The sequence below is a fragment of the Benincasa hispida genome, chromosome 10 (genome assembly GCF_027475165.1).
Source record: "Benincasa hispida cultivar pf3 chromosome 10, pf3_genome.v1.1, whole genome shotgun sequence".
Classification (NCBI taxonomy): Eukaryota; Viridiplantae; Streptophyta; class Magnoliopsida; order Cucurbitales; family Cucurbitaceae; genus Benincasa; species Benincasa hispida.
The window spans coordinates 4,802,543-4,825,954 of record NC_143487.1 but is presented as its reverse complement, the minus strand read 5'-3'; the positions used below and the strand labels follow the sequence as shown (position 1 = coordinate 4,825,954).

At 35.0% G+C, this 23,412-nt stretch overlaps 3 protein-coding genes across 3 annotated transcripts; 2 read left to right on the top strand and 1 right to left on the bottom strand.

Moving 5' to 3' along the window:
• Window positions 1-3,652: 3,652 nt before the first annotated feature.
• LOC120087884 (F-box family protein) lies at window positions 3,653-8,578 on the top strand. Its single transcript, XM_039044886.2, has 5 exons — window positions 3,653-5,601; window positions 5,789-5,868; window positions 6,093-6,271; window positions 6,770-6,844; window positions 8,152-8,578. The coding sequence occupies exons 1-5, from the start codon at window positions 4,936-4,938 to the stop codon at window positions 8,337-8,339; spliced, it is 1,188 nt and encodes a 395-aa protein (XP_038900814.1). The 5' UTR covers window positions 3,653-4,935; the 3' UTR covers window positions 8,340-8,578.
• A 967-nt stretch (window positions 8,579-9,545) lies between these two features.
• On the bottom strand, window positions 9,546-11,155 carry LOC150033054 (uncharacterized). The gene has a single exon (XM_090305860.1). The coding sequence runs from the start codon at window positions 10,521-10,523 to the stop codon at window positions 9,699-9,701; it is 825 nt and encodes a 274-aa protein (XP_090161986.1). The 5' UTR covers window positions 10,524-11,155; the 3' UTR covers window positions 9,546-9,698.
• On the top strand, window positions 10,096-14,435 carry LOC150033053 (uncharacterized). The gene is made up of 2 exons (XM_090305859.1): window positions 10,096-10,312; window positions 12,927-14,435. The coding sequence occupies exon 2, from the start codon at window positions 13,248-13,250 to the stop codon at window positions 14,307-14,309; it is 1,062 nt and encodes a 353-aa protein (XP_090161985.1). The 5' UTR covers window positions 10,096-10,312; window positions 12,927-13,247; the 3' UTR covers window positions 14,310-14,435.
• The last annotated feature ends 8,977 nt before the right edge of the window (window positions 14,436-23,412 follow it).

The following is a 23,412-nucleotide window of genomic DNA, read 5'->3' as shown; positions in this document are numbered from 1 at the left end:
TCTCGTTGGGTAATCATTTTTTTTTTTTTTTTTTTTTTTATCTTTGTTCTTGAAAATTAAGCGTATATCATCATATTTTTTTTTACCATAATTTGCATTTTTCTTAAGTATAATGATTCAACTTTTAGCCAAATTTAGAAAACAAAAACAACTTTTTGAAAACAACTTTTTTTAGTTCTCAAAATTTGACATTGTTTTTTAAATCATTGGTGAAAAGTAGATAATAAATGAATAAATTTGAAGGTGAAAGTAGTGTTCATAGACTTAATTTTCAAAAATAAAAAACAAAAAAATTAAATAGTTACCAAACGGACCTAAATATTCAACATGGTATACATTAAGATTAAAACAATAGTTAAATTAGAAAAAATAGTCCTGAAATTTTCCATTTGATTTGATACAACCTATATTCTTTCAAAAAGTTGTAACATTATTATAACTTTCATAAACATGTATTATAAAAAAAAAAAAAAAAAAATTAATTTGGCATTATAACAAATTAAATTAAAAAATAGTTATAAATATATTAATAAATAACTTAGTTTCCCCAACTAGACAGTTAAGATTTTCATAACATTTACAAAATCAATCTCAATTCCTAAAGGAGCCTTAGCTGTAAAAAAACAACAATAATAAAAGAAGAAGGAAAAAAAAAAAAACCTTGATTGAAATGTTATAGTTCTAAAAACAAATTAGAAAAAAAGGGTATTTTTTAAATTAGGTAGGAAAAATGTGTTATTTTCTTGTCTTTATTAGTCTAAGAAATGCATTCATAAATATATATAAAACTAACCGTAAATAAATGGAGTTGAATTGAATATTTTTTTTATTTATATAAAATATTGTTCAAATCTGGACGATGTATAACAGTTTGGGGTGGTGGTGTATGGTTCAAGTCTTAACCCAAACATTTTTTTATTAACTTTTTTTTTTCTTGTTTTGAAAATTTCATTCTTAAATATTAATAGACTATCACTTTGCTATATAAAAAAAGAAGCATTATAATTAGAACAGCGTTAAATATTTGATGAATTAAGTAATTGTACAATTTTAATTTAATAAAATAGTATTTACAATATAGTATAATACTAAGATGATAATCATTTTAGTTTTAATTTTATCTTAAAATGTTTTAGTCTCCCGCAACATTTTTTCCATTCTTTTATTTATGAAAATTTTAATCTTAAATATTTTTTAAAAATGTTTTAGTCTCACACAGTACAATTAATATATCTTGTTTTATAAATAAAAACACTCGAGCACTTTTAATAAATATCAAAAGTAAAATGATTACTATCAAACTAAAATTATATAAACTTGGTCCATTAATTATACATTTTTGTGATGAAAACATGTTATTATAGATTTTTTAGGACTGTTTTTAAATATAGAAAAATGAACTAAAATATTTATAAACATAACAAAATTTTATTGTCTATCTACGATAGACTACTATCCGTGTTAGATAGTCTATTGATAGATACAGTAGTTTATTGTAGATAAATGGTGAAATTTTACTACCATTTGTAAATATTTTTAGTAACTTTGTCATTTAAAATATTTTTTTCACTGCAAATAAAATTATAAAGTTTCTTGATATATTGATTATTACTTTTTATATGTTGTCACTTTAGAAATATAATGAGAAATAATTTAGATTTTTTCAAGAGTATCTAATGACATCGATATTTTTATCAATATTTCCATAAAATTAAGACATTTATATTTTCATCGACATCGATATTTTAAATTTTGGTCGATATATTAGTTATAACTTTTTCTCACTCATATTGTAAAAAAAAATATCAATGATGATATTGAAATATTTTGAAATCTAAAAACTAAATTGAAATCAAGAGACCAAATTCAAATAAAATTTTAGTTTGAAAGAGTAAATTTTTAACATTAATAAATGTCGAAACTCAATTAAAAACAATTACTCAAAATTGAATAACCAAAAATGTAATATTTTGAAATATATGCACCAAATAATAATTAGATGTAAAATCTAGAGATAAAAAATATGTTTTTCTCATAAAAAATAACCTTAGACAATCTAAGTACAATGAAAAAATAATTTAAAAGGAAAAGGAAAAAGAGGTAAACAAAAGGGTTAATAAGAAGAAATAAAAATAAAAAATAAAAAAAAGAAAAGGAAATAAAGAAATTGTAACAGAACTTAACAGCAGAAAATTGAAAAAAATAATAAAAAATAACTAAAATGGTGAAATACACTAGAGGATAAAAAAGAACCCTATATATCTAAATAATTTTTAAACAACCCGTTTTTTTCCATTTTTTTTTAGAAACAGCCTTATTTCTCCAATTGACCCTTGATTTAAGCAATCTCTAATCTAATTCTATTAATAGTATTAAAAGGAAAGGGATAGGATAAGATAAAAATAAAAGAACTTTAGTTTTGGTATTAACCCACGTGTAATGATTAGGTACAGTCATCTCTTCACATTTTTACCATATAAAAATTTTAGAAAAAAAAATCCTTTTCTATTTTTAAAAAATATTTTTTTTTATTTTTAAAAAATATTTTTTTTCTAAAATTTTATTGGACTATATTTAGAATATACCAAGATAAGTGCATCCAAAGAAACACCCAAATTTTTCAAGATAAGTGCATCCAAAGAAACACCCAAATTTTTCTCAAGGTTAAGATTGCTTAGATGTATTAATATGGGGCGACGTGTTCACAGATAATTGGATAGTGATAAAAAAATTGCAAGAGATATTGAAGGCAGGGGAAAAAACCCCAAAACCTCATATAGCAGCCAATAACATCATCGAAGACGAGAGATTGAATATTGGAAAGGGTGCAATTAAGAAAGAGATAGCTTTTGAGGTTAAATTATGAAAAATATCTCCCAGTCACGACTTTGAATTTGTTTAAAATATGCTGATTATTAACTTTTAAAACTTTAATTAATGTATTTAAGCCGGTAAAAAAAATCATAAATTTAAGGGTAAAATACATTTTTCATCTCTGAATTTCCTATTTACTCTTCTTATTTATTTCATAATTTCATAATGTTACAATTTTAGCTTTGAATTTTAGATTTGATATTCCGATATTCCGATCGTCCTTTAAGTTTTAAAATGTATTTTTTTTAATTTTTTAATTTTAAAATTTGAATTTGCTCCCCAGATTTTATTGGTTTTGCACTCTTACTCTCATGCCCACTTTGTTTTTTCCTCCAACTTTTATAATCTAATTATTTTAATTAATAGATATTAATATCAATGACAAAAAAAGAGTATTTAAAATTTAGAGATCTCATATTAATAGATATTCCATAATTTTGAACTTAAAAAATTTAATCAGTACTCTTAAATTTGTTTTCTTATTGTTAATATAGTGAGTATCCATTTAAAAAAATATATATAAAAATTGAGTTAATATCTTTAGACGGATTCTAAAATTAGAACTTAGCCTACATAGTTTCATCTCATCAATAGTCTATAATTTGAGACTATTCTCATATATAGTCTCAGGAAGATTTATTAAATATGACTAAATTCCCTTTTTTTCCTTTCAAATTATACAACCAAAATTACCATTTATCCGTACCTTTTAACATTAAAAAAAATTAAAAATGTTTTTACAGTTAATATATAGATGAAATCATGAAACATTTTATCTATGCCCATCAGCTCCTTTAATCATCTCTCTCCTTTTGCTTCATTTAAAACTTTCTGGTTAAACGGATTTTGCTCCAAGTTGTTAGAAAGAGATGGATTCTTGGGAAGAGAGCGATAAAGCAAGAGAGAGATGACTTTTAATAATTGAGTTTTTAAGGTTTTAACACTTCGTTTGATTTATATCCACACAATAATACCCTCCAAAAATCTACTTCTTCTTATTCTACAGGCCTTGACAGCCCTATTAAATACTTGGGTTTCTCCTTCTTTTGTTTTTGCACACAACCTGTTTGATAATTTGCCCAAGAGAGGGATTGAGAGCTCTGTGGGTGGTGGTGAAGGATTTGATGGTCCTTTGTTGAAGAAGACGACATCGTTTTGAAGTGAGAAAGAAAGGACCCCAAATTCTTCATCACTTTCATCATCATCATCATCCTCAAATCCCATCTCTTTTTATCTCTTCTTCTCCTTTGCCACTAATCCTAGATCTCCCTGTCCCTGTCTCTTGTGTCATTTCCAAATTCCTTGCAATTCTAAGGTGTTGGGTGCACCTAATTGTGGCTTCTTATATATCCCAACAACCCCGATCTGTTTTTCCACCTTATTCTTTTGGTTTAAATCTTCTTTTAAGAAACAAAATCAGAGATTTTGAAGATATGGGTCACTGCATCTAGACTCTTTAGATTCATTATCCTTATTTTTTTTCCTCTCTTGGGATTCCAGGTGTCAGAAAACCACAATAGATTTGAGACTGCCCCACCCAATCGACGAGCTTCAATCGTGGGTTCATCCAATAGAACCTATTTAACTCATCTCCCCTGATTTTTATTGAATGACAGCTGGGTTTGGGCGTTTGTACGTTTTTTAATGCTTTAAAGGAAGGAAGATTGAGAAGTTGAGGAAGCTGTACTAACTCTCTTTTGGTTCTTTGATTGATTAAGCCAAATTTCCCCACCAAAGTTTGTCTTGTGAGGTGGCTTAAGGCACCTCTAGTTTGCTCTGTTAGAAACTTTGATGAGGAGGCCCACCGTTGGGGTTGGTGGGCTTCTTTCAACCAATTAAAACCCACATTTGAAAGGTGCCTCAGGTTTCCATTCTAAACTCACTTTTTTCTCTTTCTTAATGATATAGGAGGAGATAGAAAGAAGTAAAAGGGATTTCCTTGCAGTATTATTCCTCTTATTAACCATTTGTATTTCCTCAATTGGTTCATTCATTGATCTTTTCTCATATCTTTTATTTCCTAAATCCATTTTTTATCCATAAGATAATACCTCTTTTGTGATGCTTCTTTGTTTCTTCCTCACATGTATTTCCTTCATTCTCTTTTTAAAGTCCCTCTCTCTCAAACCTCTCCCACTATGGGCAGATGAGATGAGGTTCTTGTCCCACTGGTTCTGGAAAGAATTATCTTTCTTTCCAATCTACAAGGTGATCAAGAATAGTCTTTGTACTTATACTTTTAGTATTTCATCGAAGATGTCCTTCAAGAAGAAATATCTTTCAAAAGTAGAGAATGTTGAGGAAAGTGGCGAGATGTCGGTGTTGGACTTGCCAGAATTGGCCTTAGAATGCATTCTAGAGAGACTTCCACCTGATGCTCTATGTAGTATGGCAGGTGTTTGTAGTTCATTGAGAGAGAGATGCATAAGTGACCATCTTTGGGAGAAGCACATGAAGAGAAAATGGGGTAAAGTTATTGGTCAAGCTGCTTACAGAGAGTGGCAATGGCATCTTGCTTCTAGAGCGGGTGTGTGTAACCTTAAGCAAAACAAGCAGAAGAGCCTAATTAGACTTTTTTCTTTTGGTTGGTCTCTTTCATGGATTAGATCAAAGGTTAATGACAATAACACGCCACGGAATTCCCTACCGGTCCATTCGATCATGGCTTGGTATCTTGCTCTTGAGACTGGCAGATTCTGGTTCCCGGCTCAGGTCTATAACCGTGAGGTAAACAATTCCCAATCATATGTTTCCATTTGTTAACTATATTCTTTTTTATGTATTCGGAATTCAGCCCTTACTGTCATAAAGTTTTTAGTCCTTCCTGATCTGAATACAAAACACTTAAAAACAGTGTGTTGGGCTGGTTTTTCAAAATTATTGTACCTGATATTCGAAGTTTTCAATTATGCAGAATGGCCATGTTGGTTTCATGTTGTCTTGTTATGATGCGGAGCTTTGCTATGATCCCCGCACGGACACCTTCCAAGCGAGGTGATTAAGTAAACTGCCCTTGTCTAACTCTATGGCACAATTATTGTGCTGTTACCATCTTTCTTTTACTTATTTTCATTATGTTAGTAGCATATACAGATCTTTCATTCAGTTGAGTAAATAGACTATGGTTAATGTTACTATCTTCCCTTTACTTGTCTTGATTACGGTAGTTGTATTCGCAAATCTCTCATGCAGTTGAGTAAATGGATTGTTTGCTACAGGTATCCTCCACATGGTAGGCGAGCAATTGCAATTGAGAATGGTGTGCAATGGGAGAGGCTTAGAGCACCGCCCATCGATACTCCTCCACACGATCTTCATGTCTCTGACTGTTTGAACGAATTATGCCCTGGTGACCACATTGAGATACAGTGGAGAAAAAACAAAGATTTCCCTTATGGTTTGTTCTTGAGCTCTGATCTATTTTGAGCTTTGAAATTATCTTATAGAATTTCTACCTGTTCTGAGTCCTAGCTCCAACCATCCTCTTTTGGCTTGTTTGCTTATATCAAGGTATATAATTTGATGAAAGGTCACAGAAGCAAAAGGAAAGTATTCATTGTGAACTTAGAAAAGGAAGTACAAAATAGCAAAATACTCGGTCAAATGTGTTTCAAAGTTTGTTCATTTGTGCTTCTTCGGGAACCATAAGTCCTTTTTATAATAAAAGATGATCTAGGCAGGTTAGGAAGAAAATTCTGATGACACCTAACTGATATACTTGTAGAACTACAGGTAATGATAAAAGTAACCACACAGGTATCATTTCAAGAAGTCTCAACACCATAAAAGAAAAGATAGATGAGGAAGACTATTACTGCAGTAAATTTTTTATAGTGCTGCTTTGAATAACTAATTAATTAATTAAGGGGTGTAAAATGTGGCATGTGCATTGCAGGTTGGTGGTATGGAGTTGTTGGTCACTTGGAAACATGTGATGGAGATGCTAATCACTGCAGATGTCAGTATAGTGGTGAGTTTTCTTCAGCACTTTTATAGTTTATGCATTTATTTGAATTGTTGTTGCTTGTGTGTGGAACTTGGTTGTGAAAGCAGATGCAGAATTACTGGTCATTGAGGTTCTTGTTCTGGAATCTTGATTATGAGATTCGACTCGAAATAAAATCCAATTAAATGAAAGAACAAAAAGAGTTGACGTAGCCAAAAAAGAAGAATACAAAGAAAATTATTTCTGATAATTGTAGTTTAGGTATTAGAGGCCCTTGATATTTGCAAAACTCAAAACACAAACGTTCTTTAGAAGATTAGGCATTCCTTGAAACGTGGATGAAATGAATGTCGACTTTACTTACCTGCACTGGCTTGGCCAGAGCCAGTTTGTCTGGGTCGCTGTTTCAGCACCCTATCAAAAAGCATCTCATTTTTAAAATGTGGACCAAACTTTTTATGCTATTTGATTGGTCCCCTAGACATTATTGTCAGTATGTTATAATTTCTACCAACATATTTATAGCTTTTGTCTCAGTGGAATACTTGTGTCCAACCACTGATCAATTGAATTGTCTTAGTGGAACATTTATGGTCAACTACTCTGAGGTAACTGAATGTTTCCCCAAGCCTTCTGTTATTGGTTGAGTCGGTGTTGGTCTTAACAATTGGGAAATTAATGAATTATGAAAGTTACTTTTACGGTTAACAATTTTCAACTGGATATGTATAGCACTAGACATTGATTTTATTATTTTTTTAGTTCAAACATGTGGGTTGAGATTCAAACTCATAACCTTCTAGTTAAAAAAACAAATGTTTTAACCAATTGAGTTATGCTTCAATTGACATGTTAATAAATTCAAGTTTCAAAAACTTTGTGAAGATGAACTTTATGGATACTTTTCCAAAATAAACACTACTTGTCTATCTCTAATCAATTTGATGGGACAACTACTACCCTCACAATATTTTGCATTAAACAACTAGTAGGATATTTGATATTATATAAGGCTGCCTTGGAGTTTGAATCTATGACTTCAAAAGCATTTAGGTCCCATCAGTTCAAGATTTTTCAAAACATCATTTCTGTTATGAATATTGGCCAACTGATGAAATAGTACATTCAATTTTCTTCCCAAAATGATAAAAAAGTATGTGGAGATGCCTCATCTATAATATCCAGTTATGAATGCCTCTTAAGACGACAGGTCATTCTAATTAGTGACTTCTTCCATCATCAAACTTTTCCTGCAGTGTTCAATTTGGTTTTGTCATTATCATGTAGAAGATTAAAAGTGATTATTGTTTATATGTAAATTTTGTCAACAGACACTGTGGTATTGGAGTTCAATCAGTACACCCCTGGTTCGAGATGGAGACTTGCAACCATCGACCGAAAAGACCATAGAGAGGAAGGCAATGAGATTGACGGGTTCTATGGAGGAATCAGAAAGCTTTACTCCGACGAAGAAATTTCGATGTGGAAGCAACTTTGGCCTACAGATGTCTTGGAGTAGGTAGGTACTTAACAATTAAATCTAGGAGCTGGGCGCCTCTTTATACCTGTTGAACTTGAAGGAAGCCTAAGCTTCTTCCTCTGTATAAACTAATTATTCTGTTTCCAGGATATGAAAAGTGATTTCTAGAAACAGCAAAAAGATATATAGGCTTCTGTTTAGATTCATTAATGTGAAGACCATAGGCTGTCTACTCTTCTTTCTCACTTTGATATTCTAATCTATTGCTTTAAATGTTACTTTGTTTCTTGTTTTTTTTTTTTTGGTGGGAATCTCATCGCTTTAATGCGATTTGTGGTCCTTGCAAAATTGCCTCCCACTGATAGCCTAAATTGATGTGTTGCATAAAGAAAAGAACCTATGATATTATAATGCAAAGTTTAAGTAGTTGAGTCTATTTCTTCCTTTTTGTTGTTGTCATGGGAGAAATTGGATGGAATTATAGCTTTCCCAGTCATATGGATGACATCATTTAATTTCTCTCTCTCTCTCTCTCTCTCCAGTTCAAGCTGATGAACGATTTAAGGGCTCAAAAGCTATTCAGTACAAGGGCATTATATGATTTCTTTGAAATAAATATAACCTATGCTAAGATTCAGGCTTATCTGATCGTTCATCTTAATGCAGTGGAATCTGGTTTCTACACAATCTGAATTTGAATGATCTCGGTTTGATAACCACTCCCTTCTTAAGTTTATGAACACTATTCTTATTGTCGCAATTTTGTTATTTGCTTGATATTTTCAAAATTCATGTAAAATTTAGAAACCACGAACAAGAAAAAAGTATGAGAGTAAAGTTTTGAAACCTACTTAAAACTCATAAAAATACATCTCGAATTTAGAAAACAAATAGACTTATAGGTAAAAGTGTAATATTTTGATATTTAGGAACCAAATGCAAACTCTACTTAAAATACAATTTATGGGTAAAAGTGTAATACATTGTGACATCTAAAAACGAAATCGAAACTTATGGATAAAAGTGCAACCTTCTTACATCTTAAGAACCAAAGGAAAATTCTAACCAAAAGTTAAAAAGACTAAAAACATATATTTTCTATCTTTTTAGAGATTTGTTTTTGTTTTTAGAATTTGACTTAAAATTGAAATATTTATTCAAGAAAAACGAAAAATGATGAGAACAAACACAATTTTGAATGCAGAGACTACGTTATAGCTGAACCATTGGTTCATAGTCTAATACTAAATATCAACTTCTAAGTTCTAACCTATATTTCTTATATCAAACAATATTTTGTTAAGAATATATATATCCAATGTATAAAACTGTCAGGTAGATTATTTTAGACTTCTGAGCAAATATTTGTATAGTATGCGAGTGAAATTAGAGAACCTCTTATGGGGCTGATCCCGCGGACTTGAGACCGAGCTTTCCAAACAAGGACAGAAGTTTCCTCAGCTTGTTTCTCTTCCATGTAGAAAACCGTTTGCCATCTTTGCGGTTCCCGTTCGACTTCAAAATGGGCCCTGACATTGTCAACCTGTTGAACCCGTTTCCGGTTTCAAGGTCCATATTCACAACTGCTCTTGCAAATGCCAATCCTTTGGGTTCAATGAACAGTTTTGGGCTTTCTATTGGCCCATTTTTTGAATTGGGCTGACGATGAGGTAATATGAGGCCCATCATTTGTTCCGTTGAACTATTGGGCCTTCGTTGGAATTGTGAATGAGCCGGATCCGGCCCATTACTATTTGCTTGGGTTTTTCCCGCTCCATCTTTCTTCACACACTGTAAGGCTACTAAGAAAGGATCAAATTCATCGTTCCACAGATTCTGATGAACAAATTTGATTTTGAGCGCCGAGACCGGTGATCGAGGCGACGTTACGGTGGAGCTTTTGCCGCTGCGATTTTCGTTGAGACGTTCATAAGGCGGAGGAATTTTGAGCCGAGGAGGAAGAGGAAGAACCTTCCCATCTGAAAACAATTCATCGGCAAACGCCATTACAGGTAATGATTCATCTTCTATTTGCATTCGTTTCTTGTTCTGTTGCTCTGTTCGATCCTCTAGATCTAAATCGACGTTGTTGAGATTGAAACGACTGCTAGTTCCGAATTCGAACTCATCTAGGGTAGAATTTGGACGTGAATGTCCAATCGGACACTTACACTGCTTCGGACTGGATGGTGCACTGTAAAACTCGATGTTCTTGATCTGCATTTTTGGGAACTTCCGATTGAAAAATCGTTTGTGGTTTTCATTTGGCCGAAATCATTAGGTTTGGAAGGGAAGTGTTTAAAAGGAGAATGAGTAGCTTAGAGAAGAGATTGAGTGCAGAGGAATTTCTCCTGAATTGAAGGATGAAATTGTCATGTTTCTGAAGAAATTGAGTTCCCTTCTTTGAAGCTAATCTTTAACATGAATTAATGGAATAGAAAAAGAGGAGAAATTCTGAGTTCACGTCCGTATGCTTTCAAATCATCCAGATTTTCTGCGTTTTCATTATTTTATTTGCTGAATAAAGAAAAACATTGTGGAAGCAAATGGCTATAACATTATTTTTTGTTCGAATTAAAGAAGTAAAACAACCTGCCAATTTAAAATATACCAATTTAAAGTAAAATGGATGGAATTAACGCCATATTTATTTATTGATTTACTTATTTTGAATTTTGAAAGCCTTTGGGACAAGGTCTGAACTCTAGAATATTATGACATTGATGCTTTTCAAGCAAGGAATTAATAACGCATAATTGATGTTTTACACCCCATTTATGTGTATGCTATTTTAACTAAGAAAAAAAATTAGGTGCAGCAAAAAGTTGCCACGTGGCATTAAAAAAAAAATATAAAAGATATATTACAAATTATTTTTTTATGTGTGTAGGGGGAAGAGAGAGGTATTGTTCTTTAACTAAATACTTCTTTTTATAAGGGAAGATCAATTTACATTCCGCATTTGAGTTTTATTAATTAAAACCATGGATTTTCGTAAATATATCAACTTACTCGTTTTTTAAAAGCTTATTTTTTATTATAATATCTAATCTTTTATTATAATGGATCTATTTTAAAATTTAATATCTGGATTGAATTTTCAAAAAACATACTAAAATGAGTAAAACTTAATCATCCTAAAGTTTATACTTTCAATAATCGTAATTGTTGTCCCAAATGACTAGATCTTCATGTTAATAATCACAATACACTCATATAACGATGGATAACAATTCAAGAGTCAGGGGAGATAGAATGTTGATGCTTGAAAATCCTTCCGTGGTTTACCAAAAGACTGCACAATCATATAGACAATGTACCAAGAACTAAATGATAGTTTGATTAAGTAAACGATTAGAGGAAGCATTGGACAATCGTGAACTCAGCTTTTGTTGCGGAAAGGAACACAACAGGCTGCAAAGCTTTGCAATTGATCAAATTGTTCCCCCATAGGAAAACATGGTCGGACAGGGAATGTCTTCTGTCTAAGTCCCCTGCATAGTCTGCATCTACATAACCATAAACTTCATCATTGGATAGCTTATTCTGTCTATATAAGACTTTCGCCTCTTTGGATGAACATAGATACCTTAGTATCCACTTGACTGTCTCCCAATCACTTCTACCAGGGTTTGCCATGCTTGGGAATAAGGGACAACCTTCATATGTTCAAATGTTGTGCTTTTTGGACTATTGGCAACTGAAAGCTTGAAGTGAAGAGCAAGAGGAGTACCTGTTGGTTTATCATTCTCCATCTTGAACCTTTGTAATATCTTTGAACAATATTCAGATTGGCTAACAAGCAATCTGCCCTGTTTTTTGTCTCTTTCTATCTCAATGCCTAGGATCCTCCTTGACTCCCCTAGGTCTTTCATATCAAATTCTTTCTTAAGAAGCATTTTCACTTGCTTCAATTTTTCTTTGGGTCTCCCGGTCAGCAACATGTCATCTACATAGAAGAGTAGATAGACCGGTTCCTTGAAACTAGGGAAATTTGTACGGATGACCCAAAAATTGGGTTCAAAATATCAAATGATCCATTTTTAAAAAATAATGTCAATTGAACCTTTGCTGATATCATCGCCATACCAAATTACGTAAATTTCCCTTACACTGGCCTCATGAGGTAAATCTTGCTCTCGTCTGATTAAACGCTCTCGCTCTCGCTCTCGCTTGAAATTCCCTAGTTTGATGTGATTGCTTGTCAGTGTACTGTTGATTTGACAATTTTCACGACGGAAGCTTCAAATCAAATCAATAATACCTAAACACAATACAATATGATTTCTTTAAACTCTAAACTCCATTTCAAAGGTGATTACTACTCTGGTTTTCGACGGTGTTTTGTTGAACGGAGATTTTTCGAACGGGGATTTCCAAGACGAGGCTTTCTCAGAAAGGAACAACTTTTTTTAGAAAGGTGAATTATTTTGAGTCTGTTTAATTATTTTTGATGTGTTATTTCTGGAAAGGCAGCATTACGAAATTTTGTATTGGGAGAGAGTAAGAAAGAGGAAGAGTAAGAGAGAGAGCGAGATTACGAGAGAGAGCAAGATTTTGAGAGAGAGCGAGAGTACACTTCAATTGCTTGTACAGCTTAATGACAAATGTTCTCTTGCTTTGTAGGATGACAGAAAAATGTCTATTTATTCAATCTGGAGGTGATTGGGATGAGAATGAAAGTTCGTATATTGAGAGATAGTTGAAAGGAATCGTTGTGCCTCATACATTGAATTATGAAGAACTTAAATCTCGCATTTACAGGGTTACAAAAGTCAGTTCTTCAGAGTTTGATCTTATCCTGAAAGTTAAATATAATCTTGAATTTGAAGCCCCTCCACAATGCAAATGAATGATGATGATGTTCACTTCCTTCTTTTGTGAGAAGAGCTTAGTAAACTTCAGATAGTTGTAACGTTGAAGTCTAAACAGGACGAAAGGGTTGGAATGGGGTTTGGAAATGTGAGTTATGATGATACGGCTGTGGACAGACAATACGAGGAATCATATCAGTTTCGTCGGGAAGGGGATGATATTCCATTGTCTACCAACACTAATATTCCATTGTCTATTAACATTGTACCATCAACATTCGATTATATGGATTGTGGTTCTTCAGTGGATGTGAATGAGCAACCAGCAGGATTGAATGAAATGGATTGTGATCATAGAGATGTGCGTCGTTCTATAGCAGCTTCAGTGGTTCCACCATCTATGTCTTCAAGTCATAGGACAGAGTTGATTATGCCTGACACCTCTTTATCTGGGACAGAGGACGTTGAAGTTGGTCAACTATTTTTGAGCAAAAAGGACTTGAAAATGAGATTATCTATTCTGTCAATCAATAGAAATTTTGAATTTAAGGTCAGGAAATCAATTAAATCTCTGTTCATTATCAAATGCATTGGGGAGACATGTAAGTGGAGCCTTAGTGCAGTCAAAATGGAAGAATTTGATATATTCAAGATCACAAAGTACTACAGTTCGCACACATGTTTCATTGGAATTTTAAATCACGACCATAGACAAGCAACTGCTACGGTTGTTGCTCAGCTCATCAAAGAGAAGTTCACCGGAATAGGACGTATTTATAAACCTTGTCATATCGTTGAGAATATGAGAAGAGATTATGGTGTGAACATACGTTATGATAAAGCGTGGCGTGCAAGGGAAGCCGCGTATGATCTCACTAGAGGTACTCCAGAATACTCGTACTCCATACTACATGCTTATGGAGAAGCGCTAAAAATAGAGAATCTGGGTACAGTATTTGAGATCGAACTTGAAGATGAGGTGCATTTCAAGTATATGTTTATGTTATTAGTGCCTTGTATTAGAGGTTTTGCAAGTTGTCGGACTTGTATTATTGTTAATGGGTTGCACTTGAAAGGAAAATACAAAGGCACCATGTTCGTTGCGATTTCTATGGACGGGAACAATCAATTATACCTACTAGCATATGCAATAGTGGACAATGAAACCGATGGAAATGATTTATGTCAAACTTGAAATGCAGTATCGGAGAACCCGATAATCTGGTGTTTGTGTCTGATCGGATGGTATCTATCGGCAATGCTATTCGTGCATTTTTTCCCACAGCATTTCATGGATTGTGCACATGGCATATAGAATAGAATCTGGTTATAAACTTTAAAGATAGCACGGTTGTTGGGATATTTAGAGATGCAGCAAGGGAATTTCGCATGATAGAGTTCCAGACAAAATGGGACGAACTCCTTGGAAGGCATCGGTCTTCAAAGGTGGGCAAGAGTTTACCAAATAGAACGAAGATATGATAACATGACATCCAACAGTGTAGAGTGTTTCAATTCCTTAACTAAAGAGTATCGACTAATGCCCATAGTATGCTCGATTGAACATGTTAGAGGAATGCTCCAATCGTGGTTCTACGAAAGAGGAATTATTGGGCATCTCGAACGACATTGTACTTTAAGTACTGTGAAACCCAATTGGCAAGTGAAGTCAATAAGGGCATACGATATCGGGTGGAGCCTATTGATTGTTATCGGGTACACATGCGAGATAATCGATTGGACGGTATTGTCAATCTTCACACGAAGGAATGCACGTGTAAGGAATTCGACTCACTTGGTATCCTGTGTTCGCATGTAATTGTTGTTGCCAAGGAAAGAAATATACCCATCCACAGTCTTTGCAGTCGATTTTATACAGTGGACTCTTGAGTGACTGTGTATGCGGAGCCTATAAATCCACTTGGCCACATATCTGAATGGAAAAGACCTTCTGGATACGTAGAAAAGATTATCCTTCCTCCGAAGTTTGTGCCACAAGTCGGGCGACAGAGAGTGAGAAGAATACCATCCAGAGGAGAATTTCGCATAAAAAATATGGAGTGTTTGCCCATAGTTGACATGCTAACTGCATCTTATATTCACTCATCTTCTCATGAGGGATTACAGATGAATCAGCACCAGTCACCAGGTGTTCTAGTAATTTTATTGCGAAGATGCCACAATCAAGCTACCTGTGTTGTATGTCAACGTTCATAGGTCGCGAGATTATCTAACGGGCTGTGGATAGATTCGGCTTTGAACGATCCATGTCACAGTAGTGAAGTAGGGATGATACTGTGACCGTCAATGGCTCTAGCCAATTCACCAGCTTTGTCATTGGTGTGTATGACGGAAGTGAATCGAACACAAATATGTGGCCTCTGTTAATGTCCATTGCAAGGACCATCCAGTGGTCACTGATATTCATCGCTGTATAAACGAAATCCACATCTGCCCATTTGACATCGAATTTATCGGTAACATAGTCCTTATACGTGTCTTCATCTTCCCATGCTAGGGCAGCCTCCAGAAGTGACTTATTCTTTATTCGTTTAAATTCCTCGCCACGAGCATTAAGGTGACTCTGTCAAGTAAAATGAGAAATTAAGTAAAGAAGTAAAGACTAGGAAACTTAATGAAATGAGAAGTTAAGAAACGAAATATCAAAATTTACCGTTACACCAATTGGCAAGATGGTGAACTTGTGCATGCACATGTCGAGCCAGATATAAAATTTATCTTTCATAAAATAAAATAAAGTATTTATGGTTTGCACGAAAAATTAATATGTCAGTAAAAGTACAAGATAGCCAACATGTAAAGACGTAAAGACTAGGACACTTACATCACACTCGACCAACGAATTCGGGGCAATCAATTCCTTGAAGAATTGTTTGGCGAATGGTTTAAAGGAGTTATCTCGAACCTCGTTGTCCGTATTATCGTCTGAGATCCAACCCATCATTTCTGTAAGGATATTGTGTGGAACATTGTATCGCTACGTTATATGTGACGATCGATCTGGATAGTGACGTAGCTACACCTGGGAGAGGATGCTCAACCACACTTTTCTTCTTTACTTGGGCTGGGGGTGTATATTTATCAATAGGTTTTCTCTTACGACTAATTCTTCGAGATTCCTACATAAACAGATAACAAAACGTTACTCATCAAGAAATATAAAAACATAAACAAAGATTACTGATCAATCAATTACTCACTAGTGGAACTCTTTTTGTGGTCGTAACAATCCTAGAAGTGTTGGCCTCTAGGATGCCAGACATGTCAGCCTCTGTATGTGGCATGGTGAGTAAGGCAGACATGTCGACTCTGTTTGTGGGACATCGACCTCTATAGGTTCGACGTCAATTGGTGATGTCGTGGCAGTATCGGGCTGTACAGGGGGTGGGAGTAGTGAAGTGATGGTATCGGACTGTAGAGGGGGGATGGGGATGGGAGTGTCAGAGGCAGTCGTAGTCGTATCGGGATCCCAAGATAGGATGGGTGACCTGATCGTCTCCTCATTCACCGTGGAACCCTTCAATTAGTAAAGTAAAATGATGAGTTCATGAACACGTAAAAACTAAACACATAAAGACATAAAATGATAGTAAATGCAAACTTTGCACATTGACTGGATGGCTGACAATTGCCCTTTCATGTCAATCATGTTTTCCTCCATACTGGATATACGACTATTTAAACCCGATATACGGCCATCCAACCTTGATAGTGAGCTATCAATGGTCCGCAGGTACGAATAAATAGACTCGTCGGGATTGGCTTCCTCCTTGCGGTGGGCAGTACACTCAGGACCCTCCTCATCCACAGGTCGCTCTCTATCGAAGTCCGCAAGATAGACATCAAGTTGGTTCAACTTGTCCTCCTCGTGTACGTCCCCCATCATATCATAGAACATATCTTCACTAGGTGTGTATGTCCCTTCTTCCACCCTTCCATATTCAGCATCCTCATGCTTCGAATGCTCAGGTTCATCCCCTCGCTCCACCTTGACAACTTCATCATTGTCATCTCCACGATGATCATCACCGTCACTTTCACTTTCAGGACTACCCCCATCACTAGTTGACCTATTGCCACTTTCAGCACTATCATCATCCGTACCTAGCTCAAATATAGGTCGTTTGTCCACTGGGGTATCCCAAAACTCCCTTTCAGCATCTAACATGACAGTGCCCTCTTTAACCTTTATCTGCATTAACAGCCCAGTAAACTGGTTAGTGTCAATTTAACAACCAAATAAACATATTATGCATAGATTAAACGTACATTGTTAGACTCGAATCTCTCTCTCTCGAGTACTTTGAAGGACACTGAGTGGGAGCATGACCATCGTAATATGCGGGGCAAACCACCTTGCTCTTTCGATCTGCAATGTTCCTAACTATCGATGAAGCTAGGATCTCGTACGTCCATACCTAAATAAAATTTAAAATATATTAAGAACAATAGTAATGTTAGATCAAACAAGACGATTATTATGTTAAGCAAATTTACCTAGAACACTTGTAGAAATCCACGTAAGGAGTACTTCACAACGTAGTTTTAATTTGCTTTGACCCTCGTTTTATATAGACTGCTCTTATCATTCAACACAGTCTTTAGGGCATCCAATGTCCTCTCCCAAATAATGGTACCCCAATCAAGACTATTGTAGTACTCCAAGTTTTGAACGTCCTTGAAACGTTTGAGGTCCACTGCATTTTTCTGTTTGTTTTTTCCCATCATTGCGACCTCAATATAGTAAACTAGGCTAATCTTCACATCATCATCATCATTTTCAAACTCCAAGTCCTTGTATTTTTCTTCAAGTTGACGGAGGTGTAAAATGTCCTTCGTCACTCGATTACCAAAATACTTGATAGCAAGTTCATTATGAGGACTGTTGGTTCTGATCAACTCGTGTTGGGGATTGCCACAAATCAGTTATCAACAAAAAGTCATCCTTCGCAAAAGTGACAACCTTCCCACAAACAGAGAATGACATTGAGTCTGATCTTGTCCTCTTCACTTCTCTAAGCAACATGTGATGGATAATTGGGCTGTTAAACACCATGTCAATGTCTACAAATCACCCAAAAACTGTTCTCTTGAATATGCCCAACTGCGTTGGCATAAGCTTCTCTTTCACAATCTTGTTTGTATTAACAATGTAGGCAAAACTGGTTACTTGACCGGGAAATCGGTCAGCTTCGGGCATTCTGAAACATGTAGTCATCTTAAATCACTCTTGCATGAAATAAAAATTCAATCAGTAAACTCCTTTAGAAAAAAAATGTAAAACAACATTCTGTTTAAATCTCGCTGAATTCGCTCTCGCTAGACTCGCTTTCACTGGTGGTGCTCTCGCTGGTGGTGCTCTTTCTGGTATCGCTCTCTCCGGTATTACTCTCTCCAGTATCGCTTTCTCCGGTGTTGCTCTCACTTATTTCGCTCACATTCTCTCTTTTTTACTCGTCTTCAACCACATAACACATCGAAAACCAGAAAAACAAACAAAAAACCATAGCTCACTTATCTCGCTCATATTTGCTCTCTCCGGTGTCGCTCTACCGATTTCACTCTCACTTATCTCGCTCACAAACTCTTTCTACTCGTCTTCAACCACAGAACACATAAAAAAAAAAAAACCATATCAGTGTATTTCTAAACCCAGAACAACTCATAAAGCCCCATTACCGATCAGTGTAAGACATTTTCAGGCTATTGAAAGATTTGCCGATCAGATTTGATTTGTCGGCGGCAGTAGAATCGTTTGCAAGTCGGAAATAATGTTTTAGTTTATGAGCGATACGAAGTCGTTGGTCTTGGAAAATTTGAATGAAGAATATTTTTTAGTTTTGGTGGGTTCTCAGTAAAAAGGTAAGAAGACGAAGAAGTAAGGACAATTTACGTAATTTGGTATGACGATGATGTCAGCCGAGGGTCAATTGACATTATTTTTTAAAAATGGGTCATTTGACATTTTGGGCCCAATTTTTGGGTGATCTGTACAAATTTCCCTTGAAACTACTTGTATTTGTGTAGACAAACCAATCAAATGAGCTCCTTTTGAACCCCATCTTGGAGATCACCTCATCAAACCTCTTATACCAGCATCTCGGTGACTGTTTTAGGCCATATATGGACTTGTTCAATAAACACACAAGGTTTATTCTCCACTTTTAACATAGCCTTGAGGTTGTCATGTAAATTGTCTCATTCAACAACTCATGTAGGAAGGTTGTCTTTACATCCAATTGGTTTAACTCCAAATCTTTCTGCACAACTAAGGAAAGAAGCAGCCGGATAGAAGTATGCTTCACAATTGGAGAAAACACCTCATTGTAGTAAATGCCTTCCTTAAGGAAAGAAGCAGCCGGATAGAAGTATGCTTCACAATTGGAGAAAACACCTCATTGTAGTCAATGCCTTCCTTTTAAATGAACCCCTTAGCAACAAGTCTAGCCTTGAACCTAGACTTTTGTACACCTAGAATCTCTTCTTTAAATTTGTTAATCCATTTGCATGAGATATGTTTGTACCCTTTAGGCAAGTGTATTAATTTCCTAGTGTCATTTTGATTAAGGGACTTGCCTCAATCCATTGCCTAGCATCCAAGCTATTTGTTGCTTCTTCAAAGTTGGAAGGTTCATTATTACTCAAATAAATGGCAGCATTCAATGCTACACTGGCAAAATCAGACTTTTGGTACCTTGCTGGTGGTATTATTGTTCTTCTAGGTCTGTCTTTTGCCAATGAGTAGTTATGTAGGTCCCCATGTGTCTCAACTTGATCACCTGATAGATGCTCACTAGTTTCAGTAGCCTTATCACCTTCTAACTCTTGATTTTGAGAAGAAGTAGAAGCTCCACGATCATTTTGAGACTCCACCTCAAATCTAGTGCTACTAGTCTTTGTTACTGTAGAAGATGGTTGTCCTGACATCATGAACATCTCATTTTCTCTAAAAATCACATCCTACTGTTCACATGCCTCTTTTCAGCTGGATGCCACAGCCTCAAGCCCTTTACTCCCGGTGTAAAGCCTAAAAACATACACTTTACAACCCTTGGATTCAACTTCCCTTGGCTTTGGTGCACATAGCCTACACAACCAAATACTTTTAGGTGTTCTAGCTTAAGTAGTTGCCTTGTCCACCTCTCTTCAGGAGTTTTCAGCTCTATAGATTGATGAGGGCATCTATTAAGAGTGTATATAGTGTAGGAGACAACTACAACCCAATATCTTTCAGGCAATAAGGCATTGGACAGTTGACATCTTACTCTTTCCAGCACTGTTCTATTTAATCTTTCAGCTACTCCATTTTGTTGAGGTGTGTACCTCATAGTCATATGCCTTACTATGCTATGCTCCCTGCAATACAAATTAAACTCCTCTTCATAAAACTTTAAACCGTTATCAGTTCTCAAATGTTTAATTTGTTTAGAGGTATGCTTCTTAATCAAGATCTTCCATTCTTTAAATCTACTAAATACTTCATCTTTGGATTTTAAACAGTAAACCCAACTCTTCCTTGAGTAGTCATCTACAAATGAAAGAAAGTACCTTGCTCCACTAAGAAATGGAGAGTGAGCTGGCTCCCACAAGTTTGAATGCACATACTCAAGGATTTCCTTTGAAGTGTGCTGTCCTTTGGGGAATTGTTGTCTTGTAGCTTTTCCCAATATACAATGTTCACAAAATTTAAGGCTATTTCCAACACCCTTTGGTAGAATTCCCTGCTTAGATAATACTTGCAGCCTCTTTACACTGATATGAGAGAGTCTTTTGTGCCACAACTCATCTTCAGTAGGTTCCTCATCGGTTGCTAACAAAGTCGAGTATGCCATTTGCACATCCCTGATGACATATAAACCATTTACCTTGGTTGCCACCAAAAAAACTTTAAAATCCTTAATAATTTCAAAGGTGCCTCCCACACCCCTATATTCACAGCCTATGGCAACAAACATCCCCAAAGAAAGGAGATTCTTCTTCAAAGTTGGAACATGTCTCATGTTCCTTATCAATTTGACTAAACCATCCTGCATCTTCAAGAACACAGACCCTATTCCCACAGCTCTGCAAGTATTATTGTTTTCCATATAGATCAGCCTACCATCCCACTTCTTATAAGTACAACACCATCCCATGTGGATTGAGCAACCAAAATCTAGTACCCAATCTTGAGTCTCCATAGTCTTCTGGTCTCCACCTTCTTTAGTAGCAGCTAAAGCATTTGATAGACTAGGGAATTCTCTTCTACAACCCTTGTTCTGTTGGTTCAATTTTCTCTTCAAGGTATAACAATCCTTAAAATGATACTTTATCTTGGACTTGTCACCATTGTTCTGCTTGTCCTTCTCATTGTTCTTGTTCTTCCTCTATGAGAACAAGCCTTCACCTCCTGGTTGATCCTTCTTGGTCATTTGCAATTCAAGTTCTTTGACTCTTACAACTGATATGATAGCATTTGTGGTAATTCTTTCTCTACTGTACTTCAATGTAGTCTTCACATCTTTGAAAGATTCTGGTAGAGAATTCTATAGTATGAACGCCTCATTCTCTTCTCCAATATTATCTCCAATCGATTTGAACTCAGAGCACAACATCTTAAACTCATTAAGATTATCCGTGAGGGATTTTGCTGGATCCATCTTATAAGTGAAGAATCTTTCCCTCAAGAAAGCTTTGTTGGGCAGATCTTTGTTGAGATATATCTCATTCAACTTATTCCACAGGGCATGGCAGTAGGCTGGTCAACAATCTACCTCAAAACATTGTCTGTGACATTGAGAACAACGACTCCATATGCATTCGATTCAATAGTCTCTTTGTCTACCTTAGAGAGTGTTTCAGGGTACTTCGTAGGGTTCGTAATAGCCAAGAGAGCATTATGTTGCCCCGGAACTACTTTAATCTTTGCTTTCCATAGTTCAAAGTCTGTCTTGCCATCGAATTTCTCAATCTCATATCTGGTAGTCGCCATTCTTGGTCTTCAAGATTGATTATTCTGAATCAAGAATTCAAATCTTGGAGCTGTCTTGAATTGTTCACTGAGCTCTGATACCACTTATTGTCTCGATGACAGATCTTCACGTTAATAATCACAATACACTCAGATATAACGGTCAATAACAATTCAAGAGTCACGGGAGATAGAATGTTGATGCTTGAAAATTCTTCTATCGTTTACCAAAAGATTGCACGATCGTGTAGGCGATGCACCAAGAATTAAACTATAGTTCAATTACGTAAACGATTGGAGGAAGCGTTAGACGATCGTGTAGATGAAAGTTGGCTAAAGCTAGCGATCGTATAAACGACAGTTGAGGAGCTAAACGATCGTATAGACGATTGAGCGCTGAGCTAAACGATCGTCTACATGATGCGATAGGAATTACATGATCGTGTAAATGATACTTTAGCAAAATCTAAACGATCGTAGAGGTAAGAAAAAAAGACACAGGAGTTTAAGTGGTTCGGCCAAAGGGCTACATCTACTGTGCAAATTGGGAAGTTCTCTTTTATTACTTTTTAAAGTATTACAGAACGAATGCCTTGCTCTCTTGATTTCTTATTCATTCTTTTTCATTAATCTCACATTCGAATTCGTTTATATATGTGCAGGCGATTCGGTCAACGATGAAGCTCTGATGGTTACAACACTTGACCGAAAGAGGTCGACAACGGTTCAGGTGTCAGCTGCACTGTTCTATTTATTGATTTCAAGTCTTTCTGTAACAGTAATGAGATGTGGGACCTGCCTTAAAATTAGTAATCAAATTGTGTAATCTGATTGAATAATAAAATGTTCAATCTGATTGCGATTGAAAATTATTGTCATGTTTATTATTACATTTACCATTACTTTTAGGGTCAAACAATAACGGTAAAACGTGACAGATTCATAATTCTAGGTAAATGTGATCGAAGCATTCCAATTGTATTCGTGATTTAAACATATTACGATTCATCCATCAAGGAAACCTCATTTCAATTATACCAATTTTTATTACGGGACATATTGTAAAATAATAATAATAATAATAATAATAATAATAATAATAATAATAATAAATTTTACTTTTGTTGTTATTGTTTTAACTTTTCTTCTAACCTCTTCATTATATATATATATATTTGGGATAAATTGAAGATCGTCAGTCTTAACTTGATTTGTTATGACATTTTTATTTGAAAACATCAAAATTAAATTTTATAGAAAATTGACGATAAAATAAAATTGGGTAGAAACAATTTGAGGGGAAAGAAACATGCGAGCTCTTCGAATT